Consider the following 25354-nt stretch of genomic DNA (forward strand, 5'->3'; position numbering starts at 1 on the left):
GAGCAACTGTGTATTTATATTCTTTGAGAAATGTTTTAGTTTTACTACATACTGAGGCCTTGAGTGCGTTTTACAGTAATTTTGTTTTTATGTAGAATGTGAGGAAATACAATTCAGTACATGTTATGCAAGGTAGTACACGGTGTGTGTGTGTGTGTGTGTGTGTGTGTGTGTGCGTGCTTGTGTGAGCTATTGAATTGATGGTATTTGGGTCTGCTATTAGGTTATATATGATATTTTAAAGAAACAAATATTTTCACTGTATTTGTATTTTTGAATTTCAATCTGCCTAAGAATATGAATATGTTTTTATGGTCAATACAGAGCTTGTGATTGCATTATCCTTCCAGTTAGTGAAACTGTAGATCAATTCAGTATTGCATTGTTTGGTATTTGCAAACCTTGGGAAAGGTGTTAGCTTCCATAGAACCTCAATTTTGACAGGTACCACATGGCTGAGAAAACCATTCCCTCAAAGAATCTTCTGCAAAGCTGCAGAGAAACGAACATGATCTGTTTTCATTGGAAATGTGTTATAGCAAACTATGATATCTGGTCATTTAAAGAATTCTCCATGTGTATGCCTTACTTTCAGGCAGTTTTGCACTTCCTCACCCTTTGAACACCTGGTTTTCTGTCATTACCAATCAACTGCTGCCCTGTTGTCTGACAAGCTGTGCAACCAATGACATGCTTTGACCTGGAAGACACTGACCTAGGAAGTGAAATAATAACCGATTACCTAAAGTAAGGTAAACACAGTATACTGGAAGATTTAAAAGCAGGTAAGGTACCTGGCAGGACTGATCATTTTTGAGAGTAACACAAAAGCTCCAGGGTAAGCAGAGAAAGATTTCTGAACTTATTTATCTATTTATTTTTACTAACTACTTTTTTTTAGATACATGTGTATTCAGGTTAACTAATTGTTATTGGATAACAGTGATTGCAACATTTCCAAATAGATCACTCATATCAGAAGTTATTCTAAGCTAATTCTTAGGAAAAAAAAAAAAGGAAAGTCCTCTCAAATGTCTAGGAATTAGTGGGGATGGCACAGGATATAACGGCTGAACAGCACTTAGATTCAGTCTATGAGATTTTCCAGCTAGAACAAAGAACCACAGACTTAACAATTCACAATGGTAAGTAAGTCTTAATATAGCAAGATATTGTGAACACATTAACATTTAGAGAGCTTATGAAAATACAATTGTTGGTTGTTCTTTTTCAGTGAAGTATGAATTCTTAAAAACATTTTCTAAATATAATATGACACAATTTTGACATTTTAGAATATATATATTTTTAAAGAAAGATTACAAAGTAAGTAAATGTAATATTTTGAGCTTCTTTAAATACAGTAATACTATACCAATAGTTGTTATTATTAAGTGTACTTTTTAAAGAATTGTCACCTTTTTTTATTGTGTCATTTTTTAATGGCTGTCAATAGGTTGTGAGTGTTGGAAAATGTTTGAAGCAGATTCCCAAGACTTTGGTTCACCTGTTTTTACTGAGTTTTATTTGTTACAGTAAGCAGATATTTATTCATTAATTAATTTCCATTGCAAGGTGTGGTTAGAATTCGGGAACTGCAATATATCCTTTACTGGATTGTTACAAACAACTGCTGATTAAGATCTACATCTCAATTTCTTCTTTCAGAACTTACCATGCTGAAATGCGTTGAAGGGTGGACATATCACTACTCTTCTGATAAAATGAATTGGCAAGATCCAAGGAAATGGTGCCAAGACCACTACACTGATATGGTTGCAATCCAGAACCAGGCAGAAAATGTCTATCTCGATGAGGTGATTCCATTTGTCAGTGGATACTACTGGATTGGGATTCGGAAAATAAATGAAACCTGGACCTGGGTGGGAACCAACCAAATACTCAGTGAAGAAGCAGAGAACTGGGCTTTAAATGAACCCAATAATGGTAAAACCGCTGAGGATTGTGTAGAGATTTATATACAAAGAGAAAAGGAGTCTGGAAAATGGAATGATGAACCTTGTAAAAAACAAAAAATTGCATTGTGCTATACAGGTAAGGCGATGGTGCAAATCTGTTTAACACGGTAAATTATTACATTTTCTCATTTTCTAAATACAGATTGCTGTATTCTGTAAGATACATCTGCAGATGTGAATTCTGTGTCATGATGTAGTACAAAAACTATCTTCGAGTGCACTATAGTAAACTATTGTTATTCTCTTGCAGCTGCTTGCCATGCATCTTCATGCAATGGCCATGGTGCATGTATAGAAACGATTAATAATTACACTTGCAAGTGTCATGAAGGATTCTATGGACCCAAATGTGAAAACGGTAAATTCATTTGAATGTTTTTGCCTTTATGTTATTGTGGTTTTGGATTTATTTAAATCGTTCTTTCAATATAATACGTTGTGTTTTACATTCAAACTTTCCTTATCTGTTCTAGTTGTGGACTGTGCAGCTATGGAGAAACCTCAAAAAGGGTTTATGGATTGCTCTCATCCTTTTGGAATTTTTTCTTATAACTCTGCCTGTGACTTCAGCTGTGAAGCAGGATACAAATTAAATGGCTCAGACAGAGTCCAGTGCACAGCTTCCAAAGAGTGGACATCGCAGTCTCCTGTATGTGAAGGTAATGCATAGTTTCTATGTAGATGATATTGATGTTTAACTACAACTCCTTTGCGTATGTGTATTTTATTTTAGATTACAACAAACAGTGTTGACTTCTTTTTCAGCTCTTGGGTGCAACACTCTACAGCCCCTCAGAATGGTGATATGGTTTGCTCTCATCCGATTGGCAAGTTCAGCTTTAAAAGCACCTGTGAGTTTAACTGTGAGGAAGGATACACACTCGCTGGATCTAGCAAACTTGCCTGTACTTCATCAGGGAAATGGGATGAAGGTCAACCACAATGTGAAGGTATATACTGTAAGATTAACCCTAATGCTACAAAAACAATTCTGAAAACAAAGGTCTTTCCATTACCTGGCATTTCAACCTGCCACTTGAGACCAAGGTAACAGCAGGATTCACCTGAGCTAAAGTTTAACTTCCTGTTAACATATTTTGCAGCTGTGAAGTGTCACACAGTGGAAGCAGCAGAACGGCAGCATGAACTGCTCTGACTTCAGGTACAACTCCAGCTGCCAGTTCAGCTGTGCGGAGGGGTTTGATTTGAAGGGAGCCGAGAGTCTGACCTGTAGAGCATCTGGGCAGTGGACAGGAGAGCCTCCACAATGTGAAGGTAAGAGTGGCGTCAACACGTTGAATAAAAAACAAACACTCATGAAACATGAATAATGTGGGCTTGTATTGTAATCCTGTGCAGTGTTTTTATTTTATTTTTTTCAAACACCTTTTTTGTGACTTACTGCAGCAGTATCAATAAATAAGAAGTATTAAATTGTGTAGTAGTATTTTCAGCACATATTTTCTTTTTCTCTCAGCTGTTAAATGTGAAAGCCCAAAGACAGTTGCCCACGGGGTTTTGAACTGCACCCATCCCATTGAGAGTCTCGTCTACAACTCCACCTGTCTGCTGAGCTGCGAGGAGGGGTTTGTGTTAAAGACCTCAGGAAGTCTTCGGTGTACAGCTTCTGGGAAGTGGAGTGTAAAAACACCAACCTGTAAAGGTAAACCCCACACCTACTTCACATGTGTACCGCTGGCTGAAAAGTTTTTTGATGATCAGGGTAGGATATATAGGCAGGATTGAAGAAAGGCATTGAATGTTCTGTATTCATTATATTTTCTGCTCTATGTTTACAACTGTAACATGTAATCCACTGACAATGCTGAAGAAAGACTTCATGAACTGCTCTCATCCATTTGAGCACTTTGGTTATAAGTCGAAATGTTCCTTTTACTGTCCAGAAGGACGTTTCAATAGATCAAGTAGTTTGGAGTTCAACTCTTCTGGGAAGTGGACAGCAAAAATACCAATGTGCGAAGAAGGTAATGGTTTACAAACGGCATTCAGAATTAATCTACTGTACTGCTAAATGAGCTATATTGTAAAGTTAGTTCTGTCTATACACATTATTCAGTATTGTATTCTGTTTCAAACACAGATCCCAACACCTTGAAACATTACAGAAACATCGGCCTGGCTGCTGCATCAGCTTGTCTGTTATCTGGGCTGATTTTCATAATATGGCTTATAAAGCGACTTTGGAAAAGTAAGATTTTTTTTTTTTTCTCAATAAATTAATAAAAAAAAAACACCCCAGGTTTATTCATCATATATAACCTGCTATTGTTATAGCATTTACAATTGATAGTGATAAAGTGATATTTAGTGTTTTAATGGGAGGTGTTTTAAATATCCCATAAGCAGAAATATGTACCGATATCAGTGTCACACAAGATAGAGTTCACTAGGTTATGTTGCAATTTAGCCACATCCTGCTTGTGTATTTAACAGAAACAAATTGTTTTCATTCTTTGATGCTTAAGAGACATATGAGGACTTTGGATTTCAGTTTTATTAATAAATAGTTTTAACTAGTTTAAAAATTCTTCTATTAAACTGTTCTAATATTTTTCTCTTTCCAGCTAATAAATTGGATTTAGAAAGGTAAGTTCAATTTAAAATATAATCTGACTTTTTGTATAGCTCTATTAAATGTGGAACATGCAATTGTAAAGCCTCTTCATAAGTATTATGAATATATAAAGCACTATGTATTTCATCCTCTTTGTTACATTGAATTACATTATAATGCCTACATATAGATCTTCCTGTTTGCTTTGCAAAAATGCTGTATAAGTGATAACTATAGAGACAATTGAGAACTTTAACAGTAGGACATAAGGATTATGTCATTTATGTCTGAATTCAATTAAGATTAATATTTAGATTAGGATTGAATAGTATAATGTCTCACAAATCACAGAGGCTAGCTGCAGATGAAAAGATGGCTTTCTTTTAAATTAGCCATTTCAGAATGGTAATGTTCTTAGCTGGTTATGTTGTCTACAAAAACGCATTTATATTTACTATTCTAATTATTTTTTTCAGGTGTGCAGAACACTGAACATCGATAAGTAACCTTACCTAACAACGGAGCTGGCATCTGTAAATTGTGAAAACAACACATGAAATGAGAAAATACCCAACTTCAGTAATCTGATGATTATGTGGATATTATTTAGCACTGTGTGCTCAGGAAACTTAAAGACATATGAAAACATGACATTAGATTATCTACTGTTTTGAATATTGCAATATCTGTATAAATGTAACCAAACATCATGATCATATTGTATCTTAATGGTAGTTTATTTTGTATTGTTCTTTATTTATTTGTAAGACTATTTGTATATATTGTAACAATATGAAACTTCTTTGATAGTTGGTGTAGTACAAAATAAGTTAACGTGTGATTTGTGAACCAATATATATATATATATATATATTTTTTTTACTGATTAAGTTTACTTCTATCTATGTATAGCTGTGCCTGCAACATATTAATTAAAGGTTAACTTTTTAGTTACACGTGTATACCAATATATGTAATAAGCACACTCATATTTCAGCATTCACTTGAAGAGGTTAATTAAAAAATATAAACACTAACATGTAATAGTAAAGTTGATAGAAAAGCCTCTGAGCCCAAAATAGCAACTTGGACTTTAGTTATTAAAACTGCTTTTCAAACACCCCCAGCTCATTGTAGCGTTCATTGAGGTTTCATTTTTTGAGTAGTTCATTTTCAGTCTGAATTTTTCACTTGCATTGTCATCAATGCACTGGTCTGTCCCTTTCAGTCACTCAGCCAAGCAGCACCACAGTAGCCATCTTTCAGGCAGTCGGCCTCTCAGACTAATAGCATCCTATCAGGGTGCCATCACAGGTGCTGAAGATAGATTGCAGGTACAACCTGGGAAGACTTTCCCACAGTTTTATAATAACAAGATGTGCGGTGGTGTTTGACTTTTTTCCAACAGAGGAAGTTGTGCTTGAAGATGTGTTTTCACAGCTCTATTTCTTCAGATGGGATATAAACAACACATTTCCTGTATCAGCATCATGAAAAGTACTATGGTTGATCTTGAGCACATCAGTGATAAATTAGGAGTAAGAGTCCATGTACATAGCAATTTGAGGCATTCTGCAGAAAAGTACAAGCTGGCATTAAGAACTGTACTGTAAAACCTGGAATGAAACCGCAATTCAGTGGAAGCCTTATTTGTGTTACTGTGCATCAACTGATTTAAAAAGCATACCGCATATGGAAAAAGGGAAGCCTAAGTGGTGACTCCTGTAGACAGGAGAGGAAGAGTTTCATCATATTGGAGCCAGCATGCATCACCATAGGAATTCACAGTAGAAATGTACAGTATCAAATTGCAAATACGTCTTAATTAAAAAGAAAAGACATCTATAACTGTCCAGTGCCTTTTACAAAACAGATAGTGATACGATTTAATAACAATAAGAGTATATCTTCATTAATAGAACTTGTATTTAAAAATCCATGTTTGAATCCTACAGTACATTTATGGAACACTCCATTGCTTCTGTAGCTTTTATTTGTCGTGCATGTGAAATTAAACCACTGTAACCGAACATCTTGGAAAGTTGTTGGAATAGGCAAATTAGAGATTGTCTAATTTAATTGATGACTTGAATGTGGCCACACCTAAAATTAATACAATTTTTAAAAAGTAAGAGAAAAGGAACACACCGACAAATGATAAAATGACAGGACTTTTTTTTTTAATTCTATATCACTGATTACTGAGTGAAAATTGAAATTCTCATACACTGAGATTTTTATACAGACAAGACAATTCTTGATGTACATTTGCACATTACTGTATACCATCAAGAAAAGCCAAAAAAAAGCTTGCATAGTCCTTGGCAATTTGATTTCAATTACATTTAGACTGAAATTGCTTCTATTGCCACATTCAACAATCTCTTATGCAAGTACAGACAACATCTGAAGGTTTTTTTCTCTCATTCTTTGCTTATTACCATATTAGCCACATCCCACCATTTTATGCTAATCATTTAACAATTCAAAGGAAACTGGAAATGGCACCAAAGATGGTATATATACCAATACGCTTTTACATTTCATATGTTGTGAGCATTAACAAGAACCCAGACATCAACAGGCAGGCCAGGGCTTACATCTGCTAACAAAACAGGAAACCATCAGACATTAATTTTGTCACCCAAGAAAACAAAGATTATCTTTAAAATGGTAAGAACAAGTATTACTCTTTGAGCGTCACATACTTTTATACAAAATGAATTTAAGTAAAATAAAATGTTTCATCAGACTGGTTTCTTCTCACATTGCAAATGGCTTAATTAAAAAAAAAAAAAAATCTTTCTTTTTAAATAGAAATTCCAGAATGAAAAGCCTGAGTTTCAGCAGAGGAATACCATCTGGATCCTAATCTTAATAAGTTACGGTATGGACTGACACTCATTGAGTTTCATACTTTACATGTACAGCCATGTTTATATTTCACATTTTTATTTCAGGTAAAATGTGTCTGTTACTTCAAACAGTATAAAACCTTTCTATTTTGTAACTGTTGGTTGTATTTGAATGAAAGCAGTTGCTTCCATGTTTTTAATTCTTTTAGAATTCACCATGCTGGGATGTGCAGAAGGATGGACATACCACAAAGCTGCCCGTCAAATGCCATGGGAAAATGCAAGGCAGTGGTGCCAAAATCACTACACTGATATGGTGGCAATCCAGAATAAGAAAGAAATTGCCTATCTAAATGAGGTGTTTCCAATGGTCAAGGGATATTACTGGATTGGGATTCGAAAATTAAATGGAAACTGGGTCTGGATTGCAACCAACAAGACCCTTAGTCAGGAAGCAGAGAACTGGGCTACAGGTGAACCTAATAATGGAAAACGTGGCGAGGACTGCGTAGAAATGTATATACAAAGAGACAATGATACTGGGAAATGGAACGATGAACCTTGTAGGAAACCCAAAACTGCACTGTGCTTTAAAGGTCTGCATGATCTGTTTTGCATAGTAAATCAATTTGATTATTATTGATCATTTGCATTGTGATATGGTTTGACTCTGAAAAGCCATGTTTGAATGCTGTAAACGTATTGTTTGTTAACACTGCTTTAACAGCAATCCAGTTTAGATACTTGAATGAATTCTTGGAATGGGGTTGGCTTATAATAACACAGTGAAATGCTCAATGGCAACATGAAGAAGCCACATCATATACAATGTTTCCACCTCATGCTAGTACTTCATCTTGATTTTTATAGCGATAAAATTAATTTGTGCAGTACTGTAACTTGCACAGATATGAATTCAGTCAGGAAAAGAAATTAGACAGAATATAAAATGTGTGTGCTTCTAAATCAAGCGAGTAATTGCATTGTAATAACTGACTGTTTTGTTTTTTAACAGCTCAGTGCAACCAGTCCACATGCAGCGGTCACGGTGAATGTACAGAAACTATCAATAATTACACTTGTAATTGTGAGAAGGGATTTGACGGGAAACACTGTCAAGATGGTAGGCTTTACTCACTTTTAAAACATATATTTGTTTTAAATAAAAAATAAAAAATTTGAGTGTGGACTTTTCACTGTTTTGTTTAGTTATATAATAATGGTCCATGCACCCAACAAGAGACTTTGACAAAGAATATTAACTGCGAGAGGGCATTACTTGAAAAGATTTCCACACTGCAATCATGTCTCCATTCTACTCTGAAGCTGCTGCATTAGCCTCTACATTCCTCTCTGTGCTTTAATGATAAGGCATCCCTTCATTATGTAGTAATGCCACAGCATGATGTGATAATAACACTTTCTGTAATTACACCTGTTTCAGATTTTCATTTTACTCTTAAATTAATTATATTGCCACATCACTTAATAGATGTTAAGTTTATGGGGTTTATTTTAAATGCTTAGGGAAGGGATAAACATGTATTAAAAGTAAACACAAATATGGCATAGGTAGGGCCCACAAGCCTACATTAGCAAGGGTTTTGTGGACATAAGTAGGATTAATAGATAAAAACACAAAAAGCACAGCACGGTAATGAAAAGAAGCTAAATACATTTGCAGTTTGAAATAAAAATAACTCATGTATCTATCTTTTCTTTTTAGTTGTGAAATGTGAAGCCCTGTCAGAACCAGACGACAGGATCCTTACCTGCTCTGGCCTATATGGGAATTTTAGTTACAACTCAACCTGTCAGTTTCATTGTTCAGAAGGCTTTGCTTTAAATGGATCGAGCATGGTTACCTGCAACTCTTCAGGAGATTGGACAGAGCCAATACCAATGTGTACAGGTACACAGCTGATTGAAGCTAATGGAATGTAGGCTCTCCAATGACCCTTACTCATCTCCGTCCTTCGTTACACACACACAACTAACCATCTTTATGTGGTGTAGTCATTGCATGAGGATCTTCTCCCTGAATTAATGATGTAATGCTACATGCAGAGAGTCTGTGTGTTGGGGGCGGGGGAGGGCGGAGGGGTGGGAGGGGAGTGTCTCCTTTTGGCTCAACATTCTATGACTTCACTGTTTCGGTTGTTCAATGAGATACCTCAAGCTGGCAGTACATCATGTCTGATATTGCTCCTGTTTTTTTTTTTGATTTTTATTTTAGCTGTGAAATTTGAAGAACCATCAAAAGAAGGCCAAATCATAATTAACCCTGACAAATTTGCAAATGTTAGTTTCAACTCAACCTGCAAGTTTCAATGTTTAGAAGGTACAAATCAACTGAAACTTAAAAATAAATACTAATTGCATATGTAAAGTATGTGTACCCATACATATTTGTGAGAATGTGTATATGTATAGAGATAGATAATTTTATTGTAACACCAAGCTGTTTGGTGTTCAGTGATCTACTTTATTTTTAATACCTAGATTGTGTGATCCAATGATTTCTTTAATTGTCAGGTCGATTGTTAATTGGTTCATAGAGATAGTTACATATTCATATGTAAACGATAAACAAACAAACTGAGACAGCTATTAAATATAAATAGTCAAAGAAGATTCATCTTTCAACATTCTTATTGTTTTCCAGTTCAAAATGATCATCTAGACTATAGACATCTGACAATGGCTGTTGTTGGTGCCTCCATTCTTGCAACCTCTTTGATTATATTTTTTCTGTTGAGTCGAATGAGGAGTAAGTACATTGCATTATATTATAATACCAGTGTATTTAGTCATAGAAAGAAAACCTTGTAGCCATACCCCCATGACTTACACAGCATGACTGTATAAGTCATTCTTACAATATGCATTTTATTTGACAAGCAAATCGTAAATGCTGTTGTTTGATTTTCTCTGATTCATACTTTCCACTTTTATTTTCAAGAAAAGAAGCATCTTCACGCTAGGTAAGAAAACATCTATTCACAAACCTTAAATCATAATTCTTTTCTGAACACTGAAGATTGTGCACATATGAAATGAAAGTTTTTGTCATATTCATTTCTCATTTTCCTTAAACAGACTGCCAGGGATGGAGCCTCCTGAAGTAGCTCAAAGCAACCTATAATATATGAACCAGGAAACAGGTATGTTTCTCTATCCTGGGTATTATTTAACAGCATGACTGTTTTAATGATCTAAACTGGAAAAGTTCTTAACAAAGCCATCGAATATATTATATTCAGTGATGTTAAAGGGGTTGGTATTAAGATCTGAAAATGGTGCCCAGATTGGTTGTTGAATAATTGTCTTATATCAATTTTTAAATGTTTGTTTTATATATTCAAAGAGGCTTTGCCTTGTAAAAGTGTCCTGTAATAAGGTTGCCAGTTTTTATAACACAGTGCCACCTTTATTGCTAATCGATGCACATTAGTCATGTTGAACATGACCGAAGCTGTTCAAGAAAATTAATTTGTTTGTTTACTTTCAAACTGGCATGCCTGTTCCACAGCTTCTGTTAACTTTTTTTTTGTTGTTGTTGTTGCTGTCATTTGCATTGATTACAAAATGAATAAATAACAATAACCACACATTATGCATCATTTATCTTTCGTAAAATTCTAGTTAAAGGTGTTCAAGAAACCTGAAAAAAATGGGCATGAACTGATAATGAGACACCTACAGACTTTCACTCTGGATAGCAAAAAAAAGGAACAGCCTTTCATGGAAAGAATGCTTCATTTTAGTAGAGTTAGAGCCCTATTCTCAAGTGGTTTATACATTATTTACACAGTGGATTACACACCCACTGTGAGAATAGGGCCTTTAGTTCCTGTGGTAAAAATATTTTTATAAAGGGAGTCTTGTATCAACTTGTTTCACCAATAACATGTTACATATTGTTGTTGTTTTTTTTTTTTTTTAATTCTGGTATTGGTGTTGGAGTTTTGTTAATACCAAACTTGATATGATTTAAGCCTTAGCAAGTCATATCCTTCTGCTAGTGATGTGTTTTAAGACTGTTCTTTTGATGCTTATCTAATTTCAACATACTTTGTAATTGCTTTGGCAATGTAAACTACAGCTGTTTGTGCAATACAGCAGTCCACGGTTTTGTTCACTTAATGCTGTTGTGTCTTTTATTGTTTATTAACCTGTTTATCTCTTACTACAACAAGTGCATAAATGTATTTTACTTTATATTAAATGTCGGGAATGTTTAAAATACACAAATATTAACTCTAGTTTCTTACATGAAGGATATGTTGCAGGATTTTTTTTTTTTTGTTATTCATTAAAATAAAAAAATAAAAACTTTGGAATTATATATGTAATTGTAGATCAATTTTACAATAATGTATTTGTATCCATGCTGTATGTTACTATTAAGTACAATTCTGGTTTGTCATGCAGATTTGGTTCAGTGTTGATTTTCAATTGCACAATTACTGAATTGCACAATAAAAAAAATGAATTAATACCAGAATCTGTGATTTACATGCTGTCATTAATAAGGGAAGACCAATGGCGTATTGAGCAACAATTTCTTGGGAGAACAAAAATAAATAAATAAATAAATAAATAAATCCGCTGCTTTGAGCATGGTGTATATTTCAACATTTCAACTTTAATTTTTTAAATATTTATTAGAGGAGGCTATTCAGTACATCATTGCTCGCCTGGTACCTAGAAGCTGGATAATCTCAAAACTTTGTCAAGTTGGGTCTAACATAGTCCAACACCAACAACGTATCAATAGAAGAGAATTAACATGACACCCGCTGCAGTGTTGTGAGATTTTTACATGCCTCTTAGCTAGTCAGAGGACTCGGTTTGCCCACGCAATGTTATAAATTGAAGCATGTTGGGTAGAGCAGGGGAGTAAGTGGAGGAGGGATTAAACTACATTTACCGTATGACACTATGCAGTACATATTAAGACATCACTGATTCATTCAAGTGTTCCTTTATTAGTAAAATAGTACATTTTATAATGAAGAATCCACACATTTGTATTTGCTATTGCTCAGCACTGGAAAAACATTACTATTATATATGAACAGTTAAAAATGCAAAATAATGCAAAAATATTTCTAGTTTATAAAATAGTGTGGGGGAGTTTTTTTTTTTTTTTTTTTTTTCTATTTTGAGTACTGACTAATAGGTGTTGTAGAGTGCTGCCCCTGCCTTTAAAGAAAACTTGCAAAAGAGAAAGAAGGCACACTGCCCTACAGACAGCTTGCTTGATGAATAAAAACCGTTCTGCTGTTTAAATGTACTTTGTAAACAGATCAGATCTAATTAATAAAAATGTAGCTTGAAGAAAAGAATTAGTGAGTTTTGTCATATTGTGAGGGTGCACCTCTATTATGAGGGTGACAGTGCTAAGGAGCACCTAAGATACACCTCTCAAACCACAGCCCTTCTATAACATTCACAACACAGGAGAGGACCTGCTGCCACCCATCCCCTCCTTGTTACATTTGATGTATTGGGCTACTGTTTTGTTTTTGTTTGTTTGTTTGTTTTTCTTGCATTGTGAACAGCTGATTGTCATAATGACTCAGTTCCTAACTGTGCAAAACAAAGGAAGAACTACCACCCAAGATTATTGCAACATGTTATCTATATTTTGGGCAATCTAATTTCTTGACTAAAGGTCGGCAGATTGGAAATCATCACATTATGACATGAAGACACCAAGTCCACCTGTGCAATTAACAGGTTTCTTGGCTTTTTAATTTAAAGATCACATTAATTTCAAGAGAACAATACAGGCAGGAGGGGATGGGCAGGAACGGGGGGTCTGGGGGCTTGACTGTCGTCAGATGTTATGGATTTATTGTAATCTGTAGCCTGGATCTAGCCTGTAATGAGACTGAGTTCTGAATTTATTATCTGTAGTTTTTGAATTCATTATATACTGAGGATAACACTTTATCTTGTGTCTCCAACTGCTGTTTATTTATATAGTAGTTACTTATTAAATATATGTGTACTTACACATAATTACAAGGTTATTGTGCACAGTTACAATGTACTTAATGTGTAAATCTTTTTTCACAATATATGTAACATACAATTGTAGAATAAAAGGTTAGGATTAGGATTATTTCACGCAAAAAGATTTACACATTAAGTGCATTGTATCTATGCATAATAACTTTAGTAATTATGTGTAATATTTTACCATACTGTGTTAATTGTGTGTGGTTATCATGGCTGAGAGTCTATGCCAATTATTTGAGGTTAGTGAGGTATAGGAAAGCAATCATTTATTCTGCTCTGTATACTCTGCAGTATCTCTACAGGGATGTCCTGGAACAAAGTAAATTTATGCATGTCTCATTTGACTGTGATCTTAAACACTGAAAATACATTTCCTGTCAAAGCTTTTGGATCATCCTGGGAGTCCCCCTGTATCATTGTATGGAAAATACCCCTGATTCTGACCTACACTGACACTAGAAACGAACTAATTATTTTGCTATTAAGCCCATTCTTACCACACAACTGTATTTTTATTTATTGTGTCATTACAGTATAAAGGCAGTGCAGTAACGGCCAATGCTATTTTCACATACAGTGCCAAGTCAAAATTATATATTTTATAAAGAGAGTCTTAAAGATAAAGCATCAGTGATGATGACATTGGCATTTTGAAATCTTGTCAAAAATTAAGAAAACAGGAAGGTAGTGAACACAAGCAAGAACCGAGCAGGGTTACAGCTTTAAATTGAAGAGGCACACACTCCAGAGTTCAGGCAATGGTAAACTATATATTTGTTTTAATTCTATATACTGAAGACTGAACTTTTCCACTTTTTACATGTTGTTGGCTATAAACTCCCTCGAGCTTTAACTCATGAGTAGTTTCAAGATTTAAAGTTATTTAAAGATCTATTTTTTAAACATTTCAAGGATATCAATCATTATATAATTGTGAGTTAAAGCTTTCTAAGAAAATCCCTAAGAAAGTCAATATTTTGTGATAGGCATAATGATCACTCATTAAGAAGGCTGATAGTTATTTTTAATTTTTACATAGTGTCTGTAAGAAGTGTTTGATTACAGAATGAAATATGTTTAAACAATTAGGTTTTACACTTAATTTCTGATAGATGAAAATGTGTCTCGTTGAGGTTGAAAATATCTTCAGGTGTGTACTGCAGTTGGTCTTAATGATATTCAGTCTTGGAATTGTTGAATACAATAATTAAACGCAAGATCTTCAAAACAAGTATGAGTTATTATTAACTGTTTATTTATTTACTTCAATTACAGTTTTTGTACCGTGCAAATTATCCAAGTGGGAAATTAAACTGCCATATAATACAAGCTTTTTCTTTGGTTGCCATCAGTTATGGTATGTTTCCATTCCTGCTTATTTCTCAAAACTTTGAATTGCAAAACCCTGCTGTTCTCTGCAGGATACTTACATTCTTTCAGAGCCTAAAACAATATGAATGAGAAAAACAAGGTCAGATTTCTTTTGTTAGATCCTACTATTTTCTACAATGCATTTTGAGCCCTATTTTGCAGGAAGTGCAAAGACAAGACACATTTGTGAGAAAACTTGTTTCCTAATAGAAACTCTTTACAAGGAGTGTATGGCTAATGTAAAGCAAAATATTGGCAGAAGATTAAGTCAGAGGAAAAGAAGCAATAGAAAATTCAACAGAGTATATTTGATAGAAACACAGTACATAATAATGCACTTAAACTTAATTTGTTTGACTGTAATGAAATGGAATGCTGTCTTGTTTTGTAACAGTTTTATTTGGAAATGGGGGCGTGAATGCTTGGACATATCATTATAACATTACTCCAAACATGAACTGGGACACAGCTCGACAGTGGTGCAGGGACCACTATACTGATATGGTTGCAATTCAGAATCAAAAAGAGATAAAGTACCTGAATGATGTCTTACCAATTAACCCTACCTACTATTGGATCGGTATCAGGAAGATCAATGACAAATGGACGTGGGTTGGAACTAACACAACCTTAACGAAAGAAGCTGAAAACTGGGCCCCTGGTGAGCCAAACAATAAAGGAAGAGCTCAGGACTGCGTGGAGATATACATAAAGCGTTCTTCCCATGCTTCAAAATGGAACGACGAAAGGTGTACAAGACAAAAGGGAGCCCTGTGCTTTAAAGGTAATTATATTAGAAAATAGCTGCCAGTTTTAAAACTTGTCTGTGTTTCTGTAATATTTGTGTGTCAGTAACGTCAAACATAGGCCTATGCTGTTTCTCATACGTTTTGTAACATTAACTACTTTGTTTACTCTGAAAAAACTGAACAAACTCCCAAAATTCAATAATATTCAATAGCATTTACTCAAATTCAATAGTATTTACTCAGAGTTTTTACTCCACTATGGCTACTTCTCATTTCTGTATTAATTAGAATCAGAATCTAGTTTCTTGGATCCACAGCATGCCTCTTAACACCTGTATAATCCATAGTCCTAATTTTCCAATGTCCTTCCTGTTTAATGGTACACAGTAACTAGGGCTTGGGCTTTAAGTCAACCCTTTTCTTTATTAGCCTCCTGCACAGCCTCCTCCTGCACTTCCTGGGGGGAATGTATAGAAACAATTGGAAACTACACATGCGATTGCTACCCAGGATTCAAGGGGCCACGTTGTGAATATGGTAAGTTTATTATTATTGATTTGTTGCACCAGATGAATATTAGGATATTAGTATTTGTCTAATGCAGAATTAAATACATGGCTGAAACTTTAGAAAGCTAAGGGGTGAATCAGTCAGAACTGCAACATATTTTTATGGAAGTGTTTTTGTTTATTTTTTCAAACATTTTTAATGAAATGACTGGAGTATTTTATGTGGATAGCAATGCAGAACAATCAAAAGGTATTCAGCAATACAAGTAATGTAGGATTTTGCGCCATTCCATTTGCTGTCCCTTTTTTGTAAATATCGTCTTGTTTTTTGGAACACAAGCTTTGGAATGTGAAAATCTCCACCATCCACACCATGGCACCATGAACTGTAGCCACATGTTTGGACCATTTCAATTCAACTCAACTTGTGATTTTGGCTGTGACCAAGGCTTTGTGATGGCTGGATCAGGGGTGCTGCAGTGTCAAGCTTCAGGACAGTGGACAACAGATTCACCAACATGCCAAGGTATGGATCTTCAATGAAATGATTTTAATTAACATCAATTACTCATCTTGCTGTGGAAGGTTAGCTAGGGTTCAAAGAAAGCAAGCAGTAGGAAGAGCAGATCCAGGACTCAGAAATGTGGTTAAGCACTTTTATTCTATTCCAAAATAAACCCAATGCAGATAAAGGGTACTGGCCCTTTAAGCAGGGTCAGTGCCCTGTTGCATAAAACACCTTAAGCATTTCACTTAAGTGTGACACTTGAGTGTATTTTTCACTCAGCTAAGGGAAAAACTTAAGATTGTTGCACAAAACAACTTAACCACTCTCCTTAGCTAAGGGAAAACACTTAAGTGTATCTGGAATCTTTAAAGATTTCAACCAATAGGCGAGTAGCTTATTGTACAGTAAATCCTGTCTCCATGGCAACATTTGGGAAGTTAAGTAGAACTACAGTATGGCTGAAAAAGAAAAAAAAAAAAAAACTGGACAGAGGAGGAAAAAATAATACTTTTGGAGGAATATAATAAAAGAAAACAAATATTAACAATCAAACTGTGCGAATTTGACAACTGCCGGGAAGCAGAAGAAATGGGCAGAAATAGCTGAATGTGTGAATGCAAGAAATTTAACGGTGAATCGCAGCATTCACGAGATTTATATATATATATATATATATATATATATATATATATATATATATATATATATATATATATATATATAGTGCAGCTTTTTTCAGGTAAGCGCTTTGCAATCTTATACCATTTCTGGAGAAGCAATGCTCTATGAAAACAGGATTGTGACTCAGCTTTAAACAAATATTAGCCCTACAATTCCTTTTGACAGAACCTTATATTATTGGTACAAAGTACATATCTAGTGTCACATAACAGTGAAATAGTGTCATGAGTATAGTGAGATGACGTTCGAATTTAACAATACTGTATTGTTATATTTTTACTTTATTATTTATTTTAATTTAAACTCTCAATGCTTTTGTCCTTATCTGCAACATATGCACCTTATTTGATTACATGCAATCTGTCACACACAAAGGTAAAATCAAAATTCTCATTGCACTATTGATGTGCAATATTCTGTGCAGGATAGGATACATTAGCTACAATATATAGACACTATTGATAGTCCTTATAGTCATTACATTTTCATTTCAGCTGTAAAATGTGAAACGCTAAGTATCCCCAGTCATGGTTCAATGGACTGTGCACATCCAATTGAGAAGTTCAGTTATAACTCAGGGTGCTGGTTTGGCTGTGAAGAAGGCTTTCTTCTCAATGGAACAAACTCCACACAGTGCACTTCACAGGGGCGATGGTCTGCACAGACTCCAGCCTGTCAAGGTAGATCACAATCACAACATATCATTTTGTCAGTTTTATTTAATGTTTTGTATTCTTCTAGAGACACCATCTTTTATATATTGTTTCAGCTGTAAAATGCGAGTCATTAAAGACTCCAGTCCGAGGAGTGATGAACTGCTCACATCCATTTGGAGACTACAGATTCAACTCAAGCTGTGAGATAAGCTGTGAAGAAGGGTTCATAATGAGGGGTTCAGACAGACTGCAGTGCAATGCCTCTGGACTGTGGACAGAACCCCTGCCTACATGCCAAGGTGAGTCTTATACAGGTTATAACATTTTCACATACAGCTGCATATTCATTTTAAAACATGTCTGTTATATATGACTGTTAAAAAATGGCACTGTTTTAATCCCAAATAAAAAAACTATACGTTTCTAAGTGAATTCAGCAACACTATTAATTTTGTTTTTGAGCTGTAAAATGTGAAGTGCTAAATATCCCCAGTCATGGTTCAATGGACTGTGCGCATCCAATTGAGAAGTTCAGTTATAACTCAGGGTGCTGGTTTGGCTGTGAAGAAGGCTTTCTTCTCCATGGAACAAACTCCACACAGTGCACTTCACAGGGGCGATGGTCTGCACAGACTCCAGCCTGTCAAGGTAATTCTCATTGCATTTTTAAAGTTAGCACTAATACATCACTATCTGTTCAAATGTCATTAGAGATTAATATTGGAGGAAGTGTCCTCTCTGGTATAAACTATGATGAATGGATAACTCATCAATGTTACTGATTAATTTGGCAATCAAGTTTGAGCAACTATGATCTCTGAGTATTGCACCCCAAGAAACTGAATCTTCCTGGTTCATTTAGTCCTCTAAAATGTACCTCAATCTCCTTTCTTAACAGCTTTCTAAAAGCTTGAATGCATTTTATAATAGGATCCTAACTTAAAAGTCAAGCAATAGAATTTAATATTATTTAATTGATGATCTAATACCTCCCCCTGGTGGATAAATGGATGAACACACTGGTTTACATCAGGATTTCAAATACCCTTCACTTTGCAGCTCAGTAGCTAACTAAAGGCAGATGGGGTTGGCAGTCCTTCCTCAAGGGGAATTTTATTTTATTTGTTGAAGCCTGTTTTCAATAGTAAACAATAAAGCTGATGAAACTGTCTTCTATGCGCTCAATATGAAAAAAAATCCACCTGTGGGGCAGTTTGAACAAAAACCTGGATTGGAATGGACTTACTGTGTTTCAGCTCTAAAATGTGAGATGCTGATGGCTCCAATCCGAGGAGTGATGAACTGCTCACATCCATTTGGAGACTACAGATTCAGCTCAAGCTGTGAGATAGGCTGTGAAGAAGGGTTCATAATGAGGGGCTCAGACAGACTGCAGTGCAATGCCTCTGGACTGTGGACAGAACCCCTGCCCACATGCCAAGGTGAGTCTAAAACCGCTTAATACAGTAAGGACTGCATAATAATAATAATAATAATAATAATAATAATAATAATAATAATAATAATAATAATAATACATAAATTAAACCTGTACAGTAGCTGTATACTTTTTTATTAAGATTTTGCATGTCCATCATATTTGTCTGCTCAGTGAAATAGAAAATAATCCCTGTTAAATAATATCTTTGAATCACAGACTTGTGCTATAAAACAATAACAACTTTTGAAAACAACTACAGATAATGTTTAAAACATTTTCATTTCAGCTGTAAAATGTGAAGTGCTAAATATCCCCAGTCATGGTTCAATGAACTGTGCACATCCAAATGAGAAGTTCAGTTATAACTCAGGGTGCTGGTTTGGCTGTGAAGAAGGCTTTCTTCTCAATGGAACAAACTCCACACAGTGCACTTCACAGGGGCGATGGTCTGCACAGACTCCAGCCTGTCAAGGTAATTCTCATTGCATTTCTAAAGTTAGCACTAATACAACACTATCTGTTCAAATGTCATAAGAGATTAATATTGGGGGAAGTGTCCTCTCTGGTATAAACTATGATGAATGGATAACTCATCAATGTTACTGATTAATTTGGCAGTCATGTTTGAGCAACTATGATCTCTGAGTATTGCACCCCAAGAAACTGAATCTTCCTGGTTCATTTAGTCCACTAAAATGTACCTCAATCTCCTTTCTTAACAGCTTTCTAAAAACATGAATGCATTTTATAATAGGATCCTAACTTAAAAGTCAAGCAATAGAATTTAATATTATTTAATTGATGATCTAATACCTCCCCCTGGTGGATAAATGGATGAACACACTGGTTTACATCAGGATTTCAAATACCCTTCACTTTGCAGCTCAGTAGCTAACTAAAGGCAGATGGGGTTGGCAGTCCTTCCTCAAGGGGAATTTTATTTTATTTGTTGAAGCCTGTTTTCAATAGTAAACAATAAAGCTGATGAAACTGTCTTCTATGCGCTCAATATGAAAAAAATCCACCTGTGGGGCAGTTTGAACAAAAACCTGGATTGGAATGGACTTACTGTGTTTCAGCTTTAAAATGTGAGATGCTGATGGCTCCAATCCGAGGAGTGATGAACTGCTCACATCCATTTGGAGACTACAGATTCAGCTCAAGCTGTGAGATAGGCTGTGAAGAAGGGTTCATAATGAGGGGCTCAGACAGACTGCAGTGCAATGCCTCTGGACTGTGGACAGAACCCCTGCCCACATGCCAAGGTGAGTCTAAAACCGCCTAATACATTAAGGACTGCATAATAATAATAATAATAATAATAATAATAATAATAAAAACATATACAATACCTGTATACTTTTGTATTAAGATTTTGCACGTCCAGCATCTTTGCTGCTCCATTATCTGGAAAATAGTCCCTGTTAAATAAAATCTAACAGAACTTGGAATCACAGATTTGTGCTATAAAACAAAAACACCATTTAAAAACATATACAGATAATGTTTAAAACATTGTATTTTCCAGCTGTAAAATGTGAAGTGCTAAATATCCCCAGTCATAGTTCAATGGACTGTGCACATCCAATTGAGAAGTTCAGTTATAACTCAAGGTGCTGGTTTGGCTGTGAAGAAGGCTTTCTTCTCAATGGAACAAACTCCACACAGTGCACTTCACAGGGGCGATGGTCTGCACAGACTCCAGCCTGCCAAGGTAAATCACAATCACAACATATCATTTTGCCAGTTTTATTTAATGTTTTGTATTCTTCTAGAGACACCACTTTTAAATATTGTTTCAGCTCTAAAATGCGAGTCATTAAAGACTCCAGTCCGAGGAGTGATGAACTGCTCACATCCATTTGGAGACTACAGATTCAACTCAAGCTGTGAGATAAGCTGTGAAGAAGGGTTCATAATGAGGGGCTCAGACAGACTGCAGTGCAATGCCTCTGGACTGTGGACAGAACCCCTGCCCACATGCCAAGGTGAGTCTTATACAGGTTTAACATTTTCACATACAGCTGCATATTCATTTTAAAACTGTCTATTATATATGACTGTTAAAAATGGCAGTTTTAATCCTAAAAAAATAAAAGCTATACGTTTCTAAGTATGAATTCAGCAACACTATTCATTTTATTTTTCAGCTGTAAAATGTGAAGTGCTAAATATCCCCAGTCATGGTTCAATGGACTGTGCACATCCAATTGAGAAGTTCAGTTATAACTCAGGGTGCTGGTTTGGCTGTGAAGAAGGCTTTCTTCTCAAAGGAACAAACTCCACACAGTGCACTTCACAGGGGCGATGGTCTGCACAGACTCCAGCCTGTCAAGGTAATTCTCATTGCATTTCTAAAGTTAACACCAATACAACACTATCTGTTCAAATGTCATTAGAGAATAATATTGGGGGAAGTGCCCTCTCTGGTATAAACTATGATGAATGGATAACTCATCAATGTTACTGCTTCATTTAGCAATCAAGTTTGAGCAACTATGATCTCTGAGTATTGCATCCCAGGAAACTGAATCTTCCTGGTTCATTTAGTCCTATACAATGTACCTCAATCTCCTTTCTTAACAGCTTTCTAAAAATATGAATGCATTTAATAGGATCCTTACTTAAAAGTAAAGAAATAGAGTTGAATATTATTGCATTGATGACCTAATACCTCCCCAGGTAAATAAAAGGATGAACATACTGGTTTACATCAGGATTTCAAATACCCTTCGCTTTGCAGTTCAATAGCTAACTAAAGGCAGATGGGGTTGGCAGTCCTTCCTCAAGGGGAATTTTATTTTATTTGTTGAAGCCTGTTTTTAATAGTAAACAAAATGGCCTGTTTTCAATAGTAAACTATGTGTTCTATATGAAAAAAAAATCCACCTGTGGGCCAGTTTGAACAAAAACCTGGATTGGAATGGACTTACTGTGTTTCAGCTCTAAAATGTGAGATGCTGATGGCTCCAATCCGAGGAGTGATGAACTGCTCACATCCATTTGGAGACTACAGATTCAACTCAAGCTGTGAGATAGGCTGTGAAGAAGGGTTCATAATGAGGGGCTCAGACAGACTGCAGTGCAATGCCTCTGGACTGTGGTCAAAACCCCTGCCCACATGCCAAGGTGAGCATATTGCTTTTTTGGAGAATTGGTTTAAATAGAGGTATTTTGCTGTCCTTCAAGGTACTTGATAGCATAGCAATGACAACCATTATTTTGGACTGCTTTACTTAGTCTCTTTAAGCAGGCTAATGATACTTGCGATTTGTATTGATACATTTGTCTGTACTGGCCTGATATTTATGTTCTGTGTCATCATTGCAGTTGTAGAATGCCCTGCATTGCCTAGATCATCAGCAGTGGAAATGAACTGCTCCCATCCAATTGGACAGTTTAGTTTCCTTTCCAGCTGTTACTTTAGCTGTGCAGAAGGGTCTAAGCTTAATGGAACAAACAGGCTTCACTGCACCTCTGATGGGCAATGGACTGGAGCCATTCCTTCTTGTGCAGGTATTGATCATATCAGAATTGAATCTACTATATTACTATGAAATATCATTTTACAATTCCTGCATTAAATAAGATTCATATCATGAGCCACTCTCTGCTCAAAAGAAAGCATTGGTATCCAGCTATTGGCATTGATTTTTTCATGTTCTTGTCAGTTCAAGTTACAACATGCATGGCAGTTTCAAAGTAATTATTTGTTGTTCTTCCTCTTAATTTAAGCACTGGGAATGTCTACTGGAATGGCACTGTTACTGTACACTGGTGTGGGCTCGGGAGCTGCTGTTTTGCTGCTTCTTCTTGGTGGAATCGTGTTTCTGATTGTTAAACGTCTCGCCAGGGAAAGTAAGGAACTGTCCATCCTAATGTCTGCCATTTTATATTTATTTGAATCTCTACAGTCTTCAAATGATATACTATATATATATATATATATATATATATATATATATATATATATATATATATATATATATATATATATATATATATATAAACAGTCATTTTACTGTGTTTTCATTTCTGTGTTTCTGATTAACTAACTAGTTACTTAGTTATTTTTTTTTTTTTTTCATTTCCATTTAGGTGACAAACAAAAACTTTGTCCTGAAGGGTAAGATTTCTTGCATGTTATTCTTTTGTTGGAGTGTTAACATCGGGGGCACTGAGTCCATCATCATAACTTTTCTGGATAGCTCCTGATTCTCTAGTGGTCTGGGTTAGCTGGTGTATGGTTGTGATTTTTTTAAGAAAACACACTTCCATACTGATATTTAAATTGTAAAATATTTAATTTAATCTTCTAACATGTTACACGTTTTTTTATAACAGGAATGGTGTTGTTTTGGAAGAATGTGCAAATCCTGCATATGGCGGAATCTAAAACCCCATAGGTAGGCAGTCCTTAATGAAATAAAGAAATGCTACATACTTCCACACAAACCTACAAATTATAAACCTGTTTTGTTCTCTTCTTGTTTTCTAGCGGCACTGTGAATGTTTTTGGCAGACAGAAGACAATTTGACTCCATTTTGGCTCAGTTAAATTTATTCTCTGCTTTGTGACAGAGAAAGCTGGAGTGGTTTTAAAATATTGCACTCTGTATTTTTTACAGGAGCATTTGTCATTCATCTGGACTAGATAGGTGCTATTTCAGGTCCCCTGTCTAGCTCTTGCTTAGTTAAACCAAAGAAGTCACCCACAGTGATTCCAAAACACACTGAACCTTTGTAATAATACATTTCTAAAACAAATTATAATGTACAACGGTTATTTCTTGATAATGAAATTTTCTACCTTCCGATACTTGATCATTTGTCCAGTTCTTTTTACTTATGTTACAGTAAGTTATCTTTTTTTAAGCCAAGATTTTATTTCTTTTTTTATCCAGGAAACACATTGAATTAGAGGTAGGAAGCTGCATTTAGACAGGTTATGCAGCAGCAGGGTGCCTTTCCCAGTGGGTGCTATTGTTGAGCAAGTATTTACAAGAAGTAAAATTGAAGAATAAGGTACAGGTGCCCCAAAAAATGAGCTTCACAATATATGCACTCTGCTTTTCTAACCAAAAAGTCTAGGAATAAAGGCATATTCATACTGTGATGTCAAAATTAATTCTGGTCTGTATGTTTTATGTTGCCATCATTTACCGTGAACATTTGAACATGTGATTTTATTTAAGTGAATCCTTTTATTTTATTGCTTTAATGGCTTATTCTGTATTCATACCAACCAACACCCCCCCCCCCCCCCCCCAATATTTAAGAACACAACAACATATTATGTACTGAGAAAAACACATGGGTTATCTTTTCAATTGCAAGTCTACAAGTTCCCCACTGGAAGAATTTCTTGTCATGCTGTGAAAATATACTCTATTATAGCAGTACAGTACTATAGTGACAGTTAGTAAATTGCACCACCTGCTGGTAAATGTGTGCTGTGGCATTGCACGTGTCACTAGTCAACTGAACAGTATAAGTGTTGGTTTGCTTGTTTTCATATACATTTTTTCATCCCAGGAAAAGTAAAACATACTGTTTGAGAAAAGAAAGAGAACCCCTCTTCACTGATAAGCAACATTGGAAGTGTCAAGTTTAGGGCTCAAGCAGTTATATCATATAAAGTATAGGAGTGTCATTGGTGTCCTCAGTGGCAAATTTTATTATTGAACACCAATGAAAGGGCTGAGGTGCTCCGAACATGTATGTTGAGGATGGACGGGTTAGAAGTAATGAAAGGAACTGTAAAAGGGTTTTTGTGTGTAATCTGGAATTATTGTCCCTCATAACTAGGATGGAATGTGAAAGCAAGTCCCACTGCTCAGAAAGATCATTCATGGCACAGCAAAGCCCTCCGTTATACCACCATGTCACTCACACTGGGCAGACAGGCACTGGAACATCACATCTTGGTTCCAAACGGAGAGAGATTTAAAGTAGAAACATAAAAAAATATACAAAAATCAATTTTAATTTTTTTTTTAA

General features: G+C 35.3%; 2 protein-coding genes across 3 annotated transcripts; both read left to right on the plus strand.

Moving 5' to 3' along the window:
* Nucleotides 1-1676: 1676 nt before the first annotated feature.
* Nucleotides 1677-24606, plus strand: LOC121330713 (P-selectin-like). Its single transcript, XM_041277436.1, is given in 29 exon segments — nucleotides 1677-2055; nucleotides 2230-2337; nucleotides 2453-2638; nucleotides 2745-2762; nucleotides 2765-2982; nucleotides 3101-3254; nucleotides 3457-3642; nucleotides 4081-4188; nucleotides 4565-4586; nucleotides 5783-5888; nucleotides 14715-14796; nucleotides 15205-15594; nucleotides 15989-16096; nucleotides 16409-16594; nucleotides 17752-17937; nucleotides 18027-18212; nucleotides 18376-18561; nucleotides 19170-19355; nucleotides 19641-19826; nucleotides 20434-20619; nucleotides 20883-21068; nucleotides 21157-21342; nucleotides 21505-21690; nucleotides 22298-22483; nucleotides 22685-22870; nucleotides 23090-23212; nucleotides 23453-23480; nucleotides 23699-23760; nucleotides 23853-24606. Coding segments are annotated over 28 exon segments (4500 nt in total). The 3' UTR covers nucleotides 23751-23760; nucleotides 23853-24606.
* LOC121294114 (L-selectin-like) lies at nucleotides 7044-11696 on the plus strand. 2 transcript variants are annotated; one of them, XM_041217688.1, is made up of 10 exons: nucleotides 7044-7227; nucleotides 7372-7441; nucleotides 7619-8005; nucleotides 8425-8532; nucleotides 9136-9321; nucleotides 9646-9750; nucleotides 10075-10179; nucleotides 10372-10393; nucleotides 10509-10573; nucleotides 11055-11696. In XM_041217688.1, exons 1-9 carry the CDS (start codon nucleotides 7225-7227, stop codon nucleotides 10552-10554), a joined length of 1032 nt encoding a protein of 343 aa, XP_041073622.1. In that variant the 5' UTR covers nucleotides 7044-7224; the 3' UTR covers nucleotides 10555-10573; nucleotides 11055-11696. The 2 variants fall into 2 exon arrangements, with proteins under 2 accessions (XP_041073622.1, XP_041073623.1); XM_041217689.1 differs by having other exon boundaries at nucleotides 7619-7882.
* Nucleotides 24607-25354: the final 748 nt, after the last annotated feature.

This window comes from Polyodon spathula, chromosome 18 (genome assembly GCF_017654505.1).
Source record: "Polyodon spathula isolate WHYD16114869_AA chromosome 18, ASM1765450v1, whole genome shotgun sequence".
Classification (NCBI taxonomy): domain Eukaryota; kingdom Metazoa; phylum Chordata; class Actinopteri; order Acipenseriformes; family Polyodontidae; genus Polyodon; species Polyodon spathula.

Excerpts from the sequence above, each read along its gene's own strand:
- LOC121294114 (XM_041217688.1), top strand. Across the intron at positions 8,006-8,424 it reads AACTGCACTGTGCTTTAAAG|CTCAGTGCAACCAGTCCACA; the intron begins GTCTGCATGATC and ends GTTTTTTAACAG. Across the intron at positions 10,394-10,508 it reads AAGAAGCATCTTCACGCTAG|ACTGCCAGGGATGGAGCCTC; the intron begins GTAAGAAAACAT and ends TTCCTTAAACAG.